Below are 16,737 nucleotides of genomic sequence, written 5' to 3' on the forward strand. Positions count from 1 at the left end.
CAGTGAAGTTTTTTCACAGAGAATAGTGCAACAGGAAATGAAAAGGCAGCTGCCACTACAAAGTATGAGAGAGGGGCTGAGACGTGAAGAATCACCTGAAGGGCGAGAGTGAAAAATTTGTGGGAGGAAATGACTCCAGCTAAATTTTAGAAGAGCAAAGCTGGCTATACTCATGACAACTGAGATTATCTAAACATCCAATTTAATCCACTTTGTCTGGGGTCTACCTTCTGCCTCTCTGGAGCTATAGCAGATGAATCCTGCAATATTCTGAAAAATGGAAAGAAGATGCTGCATGGATACAAAATGGCATCAATGCATATTCTTGGCTTCTCTTCTTCATTTTGGTTCTCAAATGATAAAATTCACTTGAGCTACCCTTATTTCTGCCTCAGAAGTTACTGGGGTCAAACTGGCAATTCAAAGTGTTTATCATGTCCTTTGGATGGGAGACCTGTAGATGGAAATGTTCCTTTCTGAATATGGCTTGTAGGTTAAGATCTCTCAGAGAAAAAACAGATAGATCAAAATCAGAGGTCTGAAAGAAAAGAAAAATTCCTTTTATTTTGATCAGGTTTTGACCAGAAGAGCTGTAGAACATTTCCATCTTTACCAGAAACACTTCAAAGAGTGAGTATGGACAGACAGACCTGAGATCAGAGAGACAGGCAATTTTTAATCCCAGAGGTGTTTCAGCCAGGCTGATAGCATTATACAGGAGGAGTAGGAGAAGAGGAATTGTCCAGATGTTATATTTTTGTATGAACATTCATACATAACTCATGCGGAGGAAAGCACATCTTTAATATATGACTGCTACCTGCTGTAGCAGGAGGGCTCCCCATATGACAAGAAGCATTCTCAGTGAGATTACAGTACTGAATGTCAATGCTGGTGCTCAGAAATGAAGCAGCAGGCAGTTACTTTGAAGTAAGTTGGTGGATGAATTTACTGCATGCTAGCTGGTTTTTTTTCTCATTATCAGTGAAAGTTGGCTGAGCTACCCTGCTCTCGGAGTGTCTCCCGGCACTGCAAAATGAAGGACAGCAGCAGAGCTCAAGCTGTGCAGCTCTGAATGCCACACTCCTCACATATATAATGAGGTGTTAACTGCATTATGATCATGAAGTAGTAGTAGATACATGCCAAAGATGTGAAGCAGAAGAATACTTTTAAATTATTCATGATCTATTTACAGCTCTGCACTATTTTCTACCATATAAAGCTTAAAGTGTCAAAAAGAGCCCTACAATATAGAGATCTAATTCTAAACTGGTATCTTATATATATTAACAATAACTTCATATCATATGATATCAATGTCTAAAAGCATGCCCAAACTGAGCACTAAATATGAATATGCCTTTATCCTTCATAATTTTTTTAATAAAGGCTATCAATGGCCCCTTTTCAATAATGGCAAATGCTCTCAAAGAGAGAAAATATTCATTCTTTGACACAAAACAAACCCTCTAAGTGATGAAACTCTGCAGTTGTGTGGAAACATGGAGATCAGAAGCTGGTTTTGAAAGTGTGTGATGGTTTTGGTAGGATGAATTACATTGCAGGTCATTGATGTTTTTCAGCTACAAGTAATGAAGCACCAAACTGCCAAGTTTTTCTATAGAAAATAAAGTATCTTATCTAGGAGTGAAGAATGCTTACCTCTTGGAATAAATGCCATTGTTCACTGCTGGAAATTCAAAGCATTCTGAACTTTTGCCTCCTATTATTCAGTATCTATTGGCAGACAGATGCCATGCAAGAGAAAAAGCAGTTCTTCTCTCTATACCTTACCTAAGCCATGAAGAAATATCATTTATCTCCTCCTTTTTGTGAAGTATTTCTGTGTTCTCTCCTTCGTGCATTTGAAATTAACTACTTGGCTAGATGGAAGCTGGTCTTACCTCCCATCAGTCCAAGTTGCTGAATGTCACAATGAATCCAGAGAAATATCTCGTCTCCAATTTCAATTTTCACCACAAACACCAGTAAAAAAACCCAGTCAGTCCAATCCGGTTACAATAAAAAAAAATCTTTGCGTTAACGTTAGGAAAACCCCACCACATCTAGAAATTGACCTTTTACCACTTCTTCTCAAGGCAACTACTTTTTGTGTAAAGAATCAGGCCCTGGGGTTGATTTCTATGACCTCTCTTTAGCTGCAGAGTGATGGCATCTGCTTTTGTAAGAAGGAAGGCAGACCTGAAACTGACCTGAAACCTGAAATTTCCCTTTTGGCTACCATTACTAGAAGTCTCTGAAGAGCACTAGATTGAGGCAGAGACAGAAATGGAGCCCACAGAGGTGAGCTGCAGGGACAGCTGTCAGTTCTGAAAATGATTATCTGTGTGATGATGACTTGTATTATGTCAATTGTTTCCAAGTGGATATTTAAGTATTTCTGAAAAGAGACAATTTAATTTGGAGTGGTTGGTGGAAATGATGACAAGAAGCACATTTCCTTTACTTCCCTGCCACTTTCTCAAGAGCAACTCTTGTCTGAGCTTGGTGTGTCTGTGCTCAATCATATATCCTGTTAGACAAACTCTCAAATTATTTCTGTTCACCAGAATGATACTTTCACAAAATCATGTGTAATTATCTCCAGCTAATGACTTATAAATACATATTAAATGCCAAAAAAGTTCCAATTTTAATAATAAAGTACAGACTAAGAGAATACAGGTGTAGTTTCCCAAAAAGGATGTGAAGACAAAGCTAAGTATTGCATCCAAACCATCTGCAGTTAATGGAAAAATCAAAGCTCTGCTTTATCCTACTGCAGTAGTGAGCTGAAAGTTGCAGCCTACATGAAAATGTAGATGCCTGTCACATTGTCTAATTTTCACTTTTTCGTCTTCATAACTTATCATCCAGAAATCCTGGTTTTCCCTCTCGCCTCGTCTGTCAGCCATCAAAGCCTAAATACATCTAAATAACAGATTAAAGAACTTCCTTGAAACATTAACAATGTTAATTAACAATACCTTTCTTTCATTTTTTGTGAAATCCTATATTTCTCTAGTGTTATTATTTTTGTTGCTACACACACACGTAAAATAGGGTTTTTCATTTGTTGTGTGTTTCAGCTTTATTTCCCACCTCAAATTGTAATCCATTTTACCTGGGTAAGAATTATATACTAAGTGCCTTTACCTCTAGTTTTCCAAAAGACTACAATTATTTTATATCAGTATTTTTCAAGCCAGTGAACAAATGCATTTTTTAAAACAGTATTTCAAGGAAACAGAAAACATCTCAACTTACAGAAGAAAAGTTCTCCCTGACTGGAACTCAAGTATTTTGCTGTTGCTCTGATGTGACCTTCCTGCTTTGCAGAAAATATTCTGAGCACTTACAATTTTACAAATAACATTATTAATCATCCATATTGTTGTAACACCTAGAGCAGAGAGAGGTGTTGCATTGTGGGAGGTGTTGGACAAGGGATCATTTCTGACGGGGAGCAGATGAACTCTCTATCACAGCAAGAACAGCTGGTGCAGAAGCGGCTGCTCCTATGCAAATAACACCAATAAAAATGGAAATAAGACAGACAGAAGACCAGTTTCCCAGTAAGATTGTTCCAGAGTGCTCTTCAAAAAACCATCTGTCTTTAAAAGTGGGGCCTTGCATTCATTTTTGCTGACAAATAAGAATTGTCTTGTATGGGAACAACAGAAACTGAATGCAAGTGATGCCAGAGCAGCAATGAAATGGGAGGCTGCTCCCATATTGCCCATTTGGAGAATGTAATTGCATATGGGCACAAATTGCAACTTGATCTATGTATCCAGATCCTCTGTTGGTTCTAATCCCTCTAGACCACTAAAATATGTCTTGTCAGTATGAGGTGACAGCTAGAGCCTTTGAAGATGCTGAATTCTATGTCTACTTTGCCCTTCAAACTGTTGTACTTGGGTAACCCTTTTAACTGAGTTCAACATGACTCTGAGAGCTGCACAGTAAAGCTCATCAACAGACATGGTCAGTTGCACAACCATTTTGCACCAGGAAATCCATCTCTTTGCAGTGAAATCCAATTTTTCTTTGGTAGAAAGAGTAAGAAGTCTTTTTGTTTGTTTTCTTGTTTGTTTCTTTAGTAGTGATACATTTTTCTTCTTAATGAAATGCCTTATCTGCAAAGACATTAACAAGCCGAGAGGAAGAAGCAAAATAATATCATATTCCCAAAGGACTAATATAATCCATATTATTAAAAAATTGAATCAGACCATCAGCTCCAGTCCAGCTGCCCAAATTAAATGCAGTAAGGTACCCAGATTCCAGGGACTGTCCAAAATCAGACTGCATCAACTTTTGTACTAACAACAGAACTGACTTGGAAAGTACTAGAAAATAGTTCATGGCTCTCCTGATAGCTGGTCATTTTAAAGGCTTTTCATTTCCTATTTAATGGAAATTCTGCATGTTAAATTTTGAAAACAAAACAAATGGAAAAATGTATCTACAAAGAATTCCATTAGCTATGTGGTCAATTTCTTTACCACTTCAAAAAACAGTGCAAAGGGTTCACAGATCAATGCCCTAACCACTTAACAAAGAAAAGTTTGCAATTTTCTGGATTAAGCTCTTCACTGAGTTCAAGCAACCATATCTCTGTGTAAAGTGCTTAGAGGAAATAATATTAATTCCCCTTTATCTCTGGAAAGGGGAAAAAACCCTCCTTACAAACTCTAAATGTTGGGAAGAATTGCTTCTTGAAGTGAGTAACCCTGGAAATTCATGTAGAAGAAGCCAGTAGCAGAAAAATTAAGCAATGGAACGAAGGAAGGTCTAAAAGTGAGGCCAAGGCATCTTTATTTCCCCTTGAGTTCATCTGGGGAGCTGGCCAGGAAGCTGCTGCACTGGAAATAACCATGAATCCATAAAAGGGATAGAAAATGTCCAGGTGGGTGTCGCTGCAGGTGTTACAGACTCCAAAAGACCCTGCTGGTGGATGTTAGTGGGAGAGAATGGTGGTTTGCCAGAGGATGCTCTAGGACAAGAAGCCTGTCTGCATGGATAAAGACATTATACAAGGCACACAATAACTTCACAGTGAATAATGATATTCAAAATAACTTCAGTGTCTCCTGGTAGAAGCAATGATCTCAGTGATTTCCTTGGATTGCCTTCATCTGACACTGAGAGAGGGTAATGAAACCTCACAAAGAATATGTTACAAGGGTCTCGTTGCTCAAACCCTTTTTTTTCCCCAGTCCATGGCAGAAAATTATTTATTTGTGTGCTCATCAACCTCTGTGACAGGGTGAACATAATCTCTCCTTTAGGCATAACTCCAGTATCACCACTTGTACCACGTGTCCAGCAAGCATCCTGCTACACACACATCATTGTCCCAGGTACAAAATGAAATCTTACCTATGACTTTTCCTAGGAATAGTGCCTTTGGGGAATTGAACTGAATGTCAGATGTGGCTGGCAGGCTGTAACTTGTTGGAGGATAGTGATCAAGCTGGAGAAAGAGAAAAGAAATGATGAGTATTTTAAATTGATCTGTTTATAACAGTTCTGATCAATCAGGTCTACTTTATGGGGTTTATGCCATCTCTTATAACTGTCCAATACACTCTCATTTTCATAAAGGGAAAACAAGAGTAAATACCCTTCCTTCCATATCTGCCATCTCCACAGTTCCCAAGGCCTGGAGAATACTTATACTGAATATATTTTTGTTCTGGTTTCTAGAATCACATCACGCTCTTCAATTGCTAAATATAACAACAGCATCAATAATAAAACAACTTTTTCTTTCCATAGAAATAGATTTCCATTTGGGACCTATGTTGCTGCTGAAGGTAGATACACATAGCTGGGAATTTGAGACTAATTCAGGTGTTGGGCATTTTTCTTTTCTCTCAGAAAAGTCATAAATTAATCAAGCATTCTTTTTTTGCACTTCATGCTTATTACTTTCTTGTTGAGAATGTTGTTCGATCTGATTGTGATGACGCCTATTGGAACCTAAATAAATTCAAGAGTAATCAACTTAGCTAAATAGTTTAATCTATAGGAAATGCATATTGTCCCCGATATGGCACAGCAATCACATCACATTAGCATATTTCCCCCTGGATTTTAGCTATTTAACAGAAAAATGTGAAGAAAGAGAGTAATAAAATGAATTGCCTATGCTTGGTAATAGTGCTATTAACATAGTTTAATATAGCTCAGTGGAGTTTTGATTTCACATTTCATAAAGGTAATTGGAATTAATTTTTATCTTTACTGTTGTTATTTATTTTCTCAGATTTACATGTTTATTACACAGGCTTAAAGAGGACGGAGCACTAATAGTTTATTTTATTCTGGCCTTGCCTTGGCACAAAACAGGATAGAAACTCATATATGTGATTTAAGACTTTGCAGGGTACAATAGACTGCAAAAGTAATTCTCAGGAAATGGCAGCTCTATGGGGCATGCAATATTTTCACATATCTTTTTGCCATATTTCTAATTTCAAAGTGTAAGTGTAGTGGATTACTTTGTTTTAATGATACTGCGAATGCTCAGTTCAGTGGTTAAAAGTAAGTGAGTGGCAGGTAGCACAGAACTGAAGGGCTGAATCCCCTGGTACCCTGGAACACCATGAGCTCAGGGAGTTGTAAAGCCCGCCGGGGTCATGAATCTGCAGAGGCAACCATCTCAAAAAACTCTAACAATTGGAGGAGTCCTGTCTTTCTTATAATTCCCCATAAAACCCCAAGAAGAAAAGTTTATATACAGAGGACACAGGAAAAAAAATCTCTGCAGATGGCAAGAGAGGTTTACTAAGTCTTAAAGTTCAGAAATTGTTTTTAATTTATCATAACTTGTATTTACACTAATTATTTTGAGATAAATACATGGAAAAACATAGTTCTATCTTCTAACTCAGAAAATAAGGAGCTTCAGTTTGTTCAGAGTATTGTGAACAGTTTTTCTTAGATTTTTAAAAAAGAGCAGAAATATATATTTTACCTGAAATTAGAATTATATAAATTCAAATTGAAAAGAGTTATTTTGGAAAAAGTGTAGTCAAGTGAATACAAAGGGTTAAAACAGTAAACAGATCCCAACCTCAAGCAACCTCAGGCCCTACTAAATAGAGACTCCACTTGAGTGCTTGGTATTGGTTTTCCTGATGGAAGGGAAATTCGCAGCATCCAACACTGTAAGTGTGAGATGCATTTTCAATGGGAACTGTAGGCATATCAGGTGAAAAAAAATTTTCTTGTTTTTTCAGGATGAAAATAGAAATGGCTTAGATCTGTCATGGTATTTACCCTTAAGGTGATTAAATGAAAAGTGTAGACTTTAGAGAAGTGTATCAGGTAAAGATTGGTGAAAACTAATCCACAAAACACTGATTCTCCATCCTTTCCTATCTCAAGAGGTTAACCTCATGTAACTTTGCCTGCAGTGGAATTTTTTCCAGTACTATGCAGGACTAATTTTCTAGGTTTTCCCTTTATTAATATGACATAAAATATGCTGAAGTAACTCTGATAAAATAATTGGGCATGCTACTACTTACGTTGGTATCTGTCAGTATCACCAACATTTGGGTTCTTTCTTTTTCAGAATCAGTCTGGAGCAATTTAAAAATATTTAGTTTTATTGTGATCTGGACTCTAGGCTGTGGTGTTGATCAGATCATCATTAATCAGATAAAATACGAATAAATGAAATATCAATCTATACTTATCAATGCATGCTGGATGTCCTAAAGCAGTAAGCCATGTGTTCAGTGTCAGAGTAACAAATTAGTAGTAACAAGTAATAAAAAAGTCACCCCTGCCAGATGTGGAGGCAGCCTCTACCTGTCTACATGGGTTGTGTCTGCAGGATATGCATTAAAATAAAAAGTCAGTTTTCAGGATGAACCACTGTGACCATTTACATGGACATTACAGAATATCAAATCCTGCCAGCTGTGGCGTGATAAGGCTCCCTTTGTGTCCAGGTAGCATTCAGGATTTGGAAAGGCCCTCTCTTTCCCCAACTTGGAACAGGTTTGTTAGCAGCAACGTTGGCCAGATTTAAAAAAAACCCACCATAATCCTTCCAGTGACCTCACCTTCCCTTGAGACTTCAACATAGCAGAGCTGAAGTCCCAAGGGATTCATCCTGGTACAGAGGCAAAAGAGATTGCAACAATGAGAGTAATGATGTGTTACATTCCAGGCTCTAACAAGAACACTTTGCTGTTGAGGTTTACTTGTTTAAACAGATTTCTTATACTGCATGAAACCCTGAATCTAGCCACTCACATACATTTTTCACATCTCGTTGAAGTCAAGGAAAGATATCCCAATGGGTTCAACTGTGGATTGTTTTAATGACTGTCTGAAGTTTTCGGTTGCTCTGATTCCTAGTTAAAATAAATCTCTATTATAAAAACTGTTGATACCAATTTTCTGGGGCAAACATTTCTGATCAGTGGTAGAGCCAGCTCCTGCTCTGCTGCCAGCTCTGGCATCTCTTGTCAGGGGACACCTGCATTGCTTTCCACAGCTTTGAGCAGTGCCTTTCTCTAATCCTGGCACCTGGAATGAAATGATGCACCACAAGACAGTGGGTCTAGGGAGCAGAGGCTGAGGGAATGGGAAGATTTCTGTCCACTTGCTTTTATTGCATATCTTTGTACTAAACTAGAATTACCTGATAAAAGAAACAATTTTTTATTTTAGAGACACTCAGCCTCGGGTTTCTTTAGAGGTCTGTGTGTTCAGGCATGATGCTGAATTCTTTCCAAAGCTGCATGTGACTGCCATCCAGTGGGGGCTCCGGTGTAAGCAGCTGGAACGGAATAGCCCGCAGTTTTTGCATTAAATACTAGCCTACCAATCTAATAGAAAACACATAATAAAAAGGACTTACTAGTGTCAAATGATATTTGAATTATAATTTGATTTCCTTATTTAATGAAAATTAAATAAAACCTCTTTATACACAGATGTTGATGTCATGATTTTGTATTAAATTACCGCTTAAAAATTATATTTAAGATTTTTCATTACAGCTACGTTTTTTTTAAAAAATTCAGTAATTTCATTTGAGCTTCATATAAACATTCAGTGTGGCTTTGAGTGTAACAGAGATGAAAGTGGGTGGCAGTTTCTGAGGAATTTGCAGTTTCAGCTCTCAAGTCACGTCATGCCAAGGCAGACTGCCTTTTTCTGAAGTTGTCTGGATTTAAGCAGAAGTTCAATAAAATGCTATTTCTTTTAAATTACTGTTCACTTAGATAATAAAACTAATCTTGATGGGAGTTCTGAGATTAACAGAGATATCAATCTAAGGGCAAGCGTAAGGTCTGCATCACCTTAGTAGTCTGGGGGAAAAAAAGGGTATAAACACCAACGCATACCTTATATTCACCCTGTGGATATACTCACATCTGAATCACTGTCAACCCAGCCTGTGTACTGCTGTAAAGTTAAGGCCCTTCTTTATGCTGGACAAATTTTATTAAAAAATTGTCAAAATCAGATGGAATAATAATGCTGTAAGGCTTAATCTCATATCATCTGATGTCAATGCAGCTCTGCTGTTGAGTTCAGCAATAGCAGGATAAAGAAAGGGGTGTTACCATCATGATCAGTGTAGTTATTTCTCTTCTGCATGATTATGATGATTTATCACTTGTGTTATCAACTTCTCTAGTCCTGAACAAGGGCTTTTTGTGCTAAATTCTATAATAATACATAATAAAAAGGTTCCTACTCAAAAATGCCTACAAAGCTAGAACAGACTAGGCATGTGACCCCAAGAAAATAACAAGGCAGTATGCAGGTGTTCAGATGCAGCTCCTCACAAGTATGATAGCAGTGTATGAGAAAGAAGAAAGTTGATTGTGAAAATCAAATGGGAGGTAGTATGACATTCTTTTTATTAGTGTTTAACCATTTAGAGATAGAAGGTTATTCACCTGCTAAAAGGTTAGGAAAAACTTACAATTTTTTAATATGTTGATGTTTGATTTTATTTTTTTTCTCTAGTACAGGAGGAAAGGAGCAGATTGGAGTGGGGACCGTGTAATTGCTCAGGCTGATCGTGGCCACTCTCAGTGCAGTTCAGCTCCCTCCTCAGTGTGGCACTGGTGCTCCGCTGATCTGGTTCTGATGGGTCAGGTCCTTGACCCAGGCTAGTGCAGATCAGATCTGAGCCCGAGCAGGGACAAGCCATGGACTGTAAATGAGGAGTGGATCCAGAGAAACAGGCAGGACCATAAACCCTGCATTTTTTACTGCCTTGGACTGTCACAGACCTGCAGCCTCACTGCTCATCTGGAACACAGGAGGAGGCACACACTTCACTGATGTGATGTAAGGCAAACTAAAGGCTGGCACTGTGCTTTGAGCTCTGCAGATGAAATTTCTATCGAGGTATGGCAAATGCTCTTTTAGGAACCACTCCTAAAAATATGTTTTGCACTGATTTAACCTTTAGCAGTTGTTTTTTTTAAAATAAAGGTCAATTTCAGTATTTTATGATCAAGTTTCTTTTTTTTTTTGCAGAGATATATATTAAAAATGTGATTAAAGTGATACACACATGGAAAAAAACATAGATACATTGCAGAAAGAAAAAAAAAAAGTTCTTTTTTTCTGATTCAAAACTTGAATCCTTTATGTGCAGAAAGCTTATATATATATACCTGAAAGCTGATGTTGCTCTGCTAAATAACGCCAGGGATAATTTGCCTTCCTCTAAAAATCCACAACATTTTGGATAAAATTTAAATGGAAATGTAGAAACACAACTCAAATGTAACAGAAGCACTGATAGGGAAAAGCACACTATTTAGTCTGGCTCCTTCAACTAGAATGATTCTCTGGTGCTTCTTTCACATATCTGTTGACTTTTTATTGCTCTCTTTAGTAGATGAATTACAATAAATGTTAACAGAAGCAATAGCAAGTCATATAATGCTAAGTCATTAAAATTAAAGATATCTACCTCAGGTACCTAAAGATGACTTTCACAGGACATTAATTTGTCCAGTATGTGCTTCCACACAATGGAAATTGCCTATTTCATGGTAGGCTTTGACTTTTTTAGCTTTGTCCTGGACTGTGGGATTACTTAATGATTTCTTTGTTCTTTCATTGTTTCTTTAATTCCAATAAAATTATATAAAACCAGCAACCACACAGGCCAAGGCAGACACACACACACTCTTATCACTGAAAATACATCATAGAAGAAGGAACTATTTTCAGCATAGCCAATGTGAGTAACACATTTGTGAGGCGGATAAGCCTGCTGATACACCCTGCAGACCTTTGCTCTGCTCTGATATGCAGACTCAGGAAATACCAGACTGCACCATTCTCCCTTCTGACCTGAAAGGCCTGAGCTTTATTTCCCAATGAAATGGGGGTGTAGGGTGAGGAAGACATTTCACTTCTGGGTTTTACCACCATTTGTGGCCTAGACATGGGCAAATTTGGGATAAGGCAGCTGAAACATGACTCTGAATCCAGCAACACAACCTCTGCTTAAAGGAAATGAGAATGATGGATTTGTGAAGGAGCTCCTCTCCTATGGAGGGGTTTTACAAAGCAGAAAGTAAAGAGGAATATTCTTCCAAAAGCCCTCTAAGTTTGAAACTATCTCAGCTGATGCAGAGAGAGTAAAACTTTTTAAAAGATATATTCTTTGTCATCTCCCTCTGCCTTTGTGCAGCAGCTACAGGGAAACCACAGGGAGCAATGCTATCCCCAGATGGGGATTTATGGATGATGTTTTCCCCACTGTTTCCCCATGTTTTGCCAATAAGAGAGACATAGGATGTCCATGTCCTGATGAGTGAAAGGAGTTATGGATTGCCAAGCAAATTGTATTCTATTTGCCATCTGTATGGCAGTTGTCTTCTGTTAAGAGGGCAGTTTTCCTTATCTCTTCCACAACCACTCCTCCCTCCAGGGAGACGTGCTGATAACAGGCTACTGAATGTCACTGCATGGCTGATAAGAACGACAGTATCCCATTGTGAGATGCTCTGCCCAGAGGGAGGAGCCAAGCATTCCTACCTGGATATGCTCTTGAGCTTCTGGAACACCAGCACAGATTCTCCACTGGATTTCCCAGAGGAACAGCTGCCTCTTCCACTGGTTCTTCAGAGGAAGACTACACCCTTTCTACAGGATCCCTGCTCCAACAGAACCACACCTGACTCTCCAGGAGGACTGCAGCCACATTTCCAATGGGACTGCCACCAACACCCTGACCCACAGGGTGTCAGGTTGTGTTCTGACTCTGTCAGTGCTGTTTTAGTTTACTGCACTGTTTAGTTTATCTTCTTATTTTCTTCCTTAATAAAGAACTGTTATTCCTGCTCCCATATTTTTTGCCTGAGAGCCCCTTAATTTAAATTTTATAGCAATTTGGAGAGAGGGGGTTTACATTTTCCATTTTAGGGGAGGCTCCTGTCTTCCTTAGCAGACACCTGGCTTTTGAAACCAAGACATGGTTTTTGAAAACTTTTTGTCTGTCTTTCATCAAGCTGAGATTCAATTGGGATGTGCTGCCTTACCTCTGCAGATACCACTAACCAACTCTATCACACACAAAGGGGGAGTAGAAGTTATTAATTTAAGAGGTTCCTGTTCTGCCTATAACTGCTCTCTTTAAATGAAATATTGTGTGTCACACTGTCAAATAAAGAAATTGAGTATTTTCAGTGAAGATTTAAATTAACAAAACTGCTTGGAGCTCATGGTCATCCTGTAAGCACAAAAGAACCAGTAAAAAATAATAATCAGTGAATTATTTGCTGATTTTTGTTTCTGCTAGACACAATTTAAATTCTGTTCTGCTTTTCTGGCTGTTGCTTACTGCCACTTTTCAGTATTGAACGCCTGGTCATTTGCAACATCTGTAACATCCTTAGAGTTGGAGGGAACTTGAATTATGAAAAGATCAGGGTCTGTAATTGTTCATATTTTGGAACCCAGATGTTGCTTAGGGTTATAGGCATGATATACTATATCAATAAAAGCTTTGTTTTATTTTCAGAAATTTATTGATATCTATTGATAGCTTCTTATGCTACTTTGTCACCTATTTGTGGAAAAAACCCCTATAATTTTCAGACCTGAGTAAAATCACTTCCTTGTGACTTCTGATTGAAAAAAGAGCTTAGCAGTTATGGATAAACTAAGTGCTAATGCATCAAACATGCAGATTTAATGTATGGCTCTGCTCTAGAAAATGGTCTGAGTTTGCCTTTCTGTGGCACTAGCATTTTGAACAATACATTGCCACTACAGAAGGGCAATACATAGTGAAAAGGATGTATATATATATGTATCCCTGTAAAATCCCCAGGGATTTTAAATAATTCATTTCAGCAGGAAGGCCTTAACTATTGATAAAACAAATGATTTTTTTACCCCTTTAAGCAATACTTTCGGAAATTCATTAATTTTTTTAATACAATAGAATTACTGGGTATGAGGAAACAAAGCAGAGGGTTAACTGTTGCATTGATGTTGACTATAGTTTACATCTTTTACCTGTGATTAAAGTCCTGGATACTTAAAACATGTTTTATTCATGTCAGAGGCTATGGAATTTGTAAATACAGTCTGACTGGCTCCTTTCAAATCATGAGCACTACTTCCCCATTCCCTACCAGTTAAATGTTAGCTGAACCAGACTTTTTCAGATTAATCTGGTGTCTAGACAATTTACAGCACTACCCAAAGGAAGCTGAGGCAGCATAATTACCAGAAAATGAAGGAAATAAATAAAGATGGTATTTCTACGTCATTTTGATGGCATAACAACCATTACCATTTCTAATCCTAGGGTAAATGTTTTCAAAATGTGACTCAAAAGGGAGAGGTTTCAGAGAAGAGTTAAATAATTGTTTAAAAACTCTAGATGGATGAGGGTGTACTAAAATAGATCAGTTTATTTAGCATCTTGCAGACAAGATGAAAAGATGTTTTAATCAGCATCTCTAAGAAAGTGTGAAGGGGAGTGATGCCTGACATTAAACATTTCTTTCATCAATCAAGCATAGACACAAAGATCCCAAAGTTAAATGTTGAATTCAAACTGTAAATTAGGTGCAAATTCTTTACAAGCATGGTACTTGGCACTGTGAGACGTAGTCAAAGGATATGGTACATTTTCTATCATCTGAAGTCTTTAAAGCTAGATAAAATGTCTTTCTACAAAATTTGTTTTACTGCTATCATCATTGTTGGGTTAGCTGCAGAAAATAATTTGGTGATGTTTTTACGGCCCCTCTTAAGCAAGAGCTCAAACAGTGATAATTTTCTGTTGAGGCTTCAAAATAGAGGAAATATGATGGTTGTGATTCTACAGCAAAAGTAATGATGGGAGATGAAATTATAGCCTCACTGAAGACCATGAGAAAGTTCCCACTTTCTTTAACAAGAACAAAATTTAATCTACAATGATAAAATCTTTGATATATATTAATTGCATTTAAGATGGGGATTATATGCAAACTGCTTCACCCATTTTATTTTATTGCTGTTATGTTTACCATTTTATTTTGTAATTCAGATTAGTTTTGAATTAACTTTGTATGATTTACCTTTTTAAACCATCTAGGGGTGTGGTATTCACATATTCTTTGAACAGTGAGAGACATATAGGAGTTTGCAATTGCTATCTCTTTTCAAGTAGTGCAGAGCTCTAAATGGAAATGCAAAAATTCTTGCAAAAATTTTGTTTCTTCTTGATTTCATTTGGGTAGGGTCAAATATTTCATTGATAATTTTTCACAAAGATGGATGTATACCCTTGCTTGCCTCTGGTGAAGCTTGAAAATGGAGACTTGTACAAATATATTTTCTATATTGTTCTCAGCCTCAGCTGAGTTCAGGTCAACATTTAGCCACAAAGCTTCATAATTTAGCTGATTTTGAGCAGAGTCAGCAATTAACATTGAGATTATACGGTGTGTGTGCCATTATTTGTGTGCAGCCCCTCCACCACAGTCTGACATATTGTCCAGGCCTGAAAGAGAGAACTGTCTGCACCCTTCTGTGTGGCCTTCTGAGAAGATGAGCAGTGGCTGCTGATAATTGTCCTGAAAGCATAGTGAGAGTTTAGCACAGAGTTTCTTCAGTCCTGAAGAAGTTGCTCTGGTTTAATCCTTCTCAGGAACAAGGAAGGTGTTATAAACTGTGACTCATAACCCCTTGCCAGAAATGGCTTTAAAGCAGGGATGGAGATCTGGACACCTGTTGAGAATGTACATGTGAGGAAGCTGACAGGCCCAGTCTGAGTCCTGCTGACCATCAGCTTTATTCCACTAACAATCAAAGCATATCCTACATTTCTCTTTCTGTTTTTCTTTCTTTTTTTTCTTATATTTTTTCTTTGTAGTAGGCTGATCTACCTTTGTGCAACAGAACATAAAAGTCTCTGATCCAGATTCCATCCTGATTTTACCCCAGGGGCATGCAAAGAGGCAGAAGGTATGAATCTTGCACTCAGGATGCAACTACTACAGTTCTTTAAGGTACAATTTAAAGCCTGCTGGAGGCAATGGAAATCCTTTCATTTACTTCAATGGACTTTGGATCAGAACCTCTGCTAGGGAGCTTTTGTCCTTGGCTTTCTTCAAAGAAGATTTTACTGATGTGTGAATAGTGTTAATCACCCATGAACACTTGGTAAAGAGTGATCTGGTTTTTGTGATATGTAAAATACCCTGCTGAGGCATGAAATCTTCTAATGAAATCAAACAAAGTAAAACTCGCCCTCCATAACCTAATGAAATGTCATGAAATGTCTATTGGAATAATGTGTTTCCCATCTGTAAGTCTGGGCTTTTCCTTGCCACAGGTGAACTAATGGAGCCTTGGAGGTGTGCCATGGTTATTTGTATCTGATATTTTACTAGAGGGGAGGGATAGGAATTATTACTATCAAATGTTAATTTTGTCCCCCTCATGGAAATGAGAAAATAAGCATATCTTTCTCCCTGAATTTATGTAATTTGCTTTTTCTGACATGTAAATCGACTGTATATTCTTAACCTTATCCTTGAGAAACCACTGGCAACGCAATTGAGTGCTTGTTATTTAATGTAGAACTATTGATTTGTCTGCAGTCAGTGAATGTATAAAACTGGAATATAAAAACTATTTGACAGAGCCTTTGCTACTACCTTCAGTCTTGACTGCCATGGCATGGTAAGAATAGGTGTCACCTCGAGCATCTACAGTGAGACTAATTATAACAAAAGCAATTCACACTAAATATTTGTTCTTGAATTTATTTTGTTACCTTATGGACATATATAGTATTGTGGATATGTTGATTTCAAATCCCTCCTCAAATTCTGATTTTATGTAAATAATCAGTGGCTTCCTGTCTGCCAGCATGAGGTGAAGTCTCATAGAGTTCACTAATGAGTCTTTTTTCATATTTATATGTAAGTGAAACTCCTGAGAATCATGCTAAAACTCTGATTCACACAGCTCATATGGTACCAATTTATTGCCTGGCTTCAGATTTTTTAAATCTCTCCGGCACTACAGGGTTATTACAGTAAGTTAGAAAGACAGGTACTCTAAGTATGAACTTGCTGTTAAGATCTCAAAAATACTGAGTGCTCTTGAATTGAAGCTTTGATGAGAAATAAATCCTTCTTGTGACACTTTTATGCCCTGTAGAGATGTGGAAGTGTGAGCAACAGCACCTGGCAAGCAAGCTGTCTTCTTTAAAAGCAA

The 16,737-nt window shown here is 37.6% G+C and overlaps 1 protein-coding gene across 1 annotated transcript in view; it reads right to left on the reverse strand.

Annotated features, from left to right (window-relative positions):
- The window catches only part of CNTNAP2 (contactin associated protein 2), a 1,022,680-nt gene that overhangs the window by 51,493 nt on the left and 954,450 nt on the right, over window positions 1–16,737 (reverse strand). The window contains exon 21 of the mRNA XM_005485915.4: window positions 5,389–5,482. Within this exon, the coding sequence (XP_005485972.2) occupies window positions 5,389–5,482 (94 nt within the window). The remainder of the gene's footprint in view (window positions 1–5,388; window positions 5,483–16,737) is intronic.

Source organism: Zonotrichia albicollis, chromosome 1 (genome assembly GCF_047830755.1).
Source record: "Zonotrichia albicollis isolate bZonAlb1 chromosome 1, bZonAlb1.hap1, whole genome shotgun sequence".
NCBI lineage: Eukaryota > Metazoa > Chordata > Aves > Passeriformes > Passerellidae > Zonotrichia > Zonotrichia albicollis.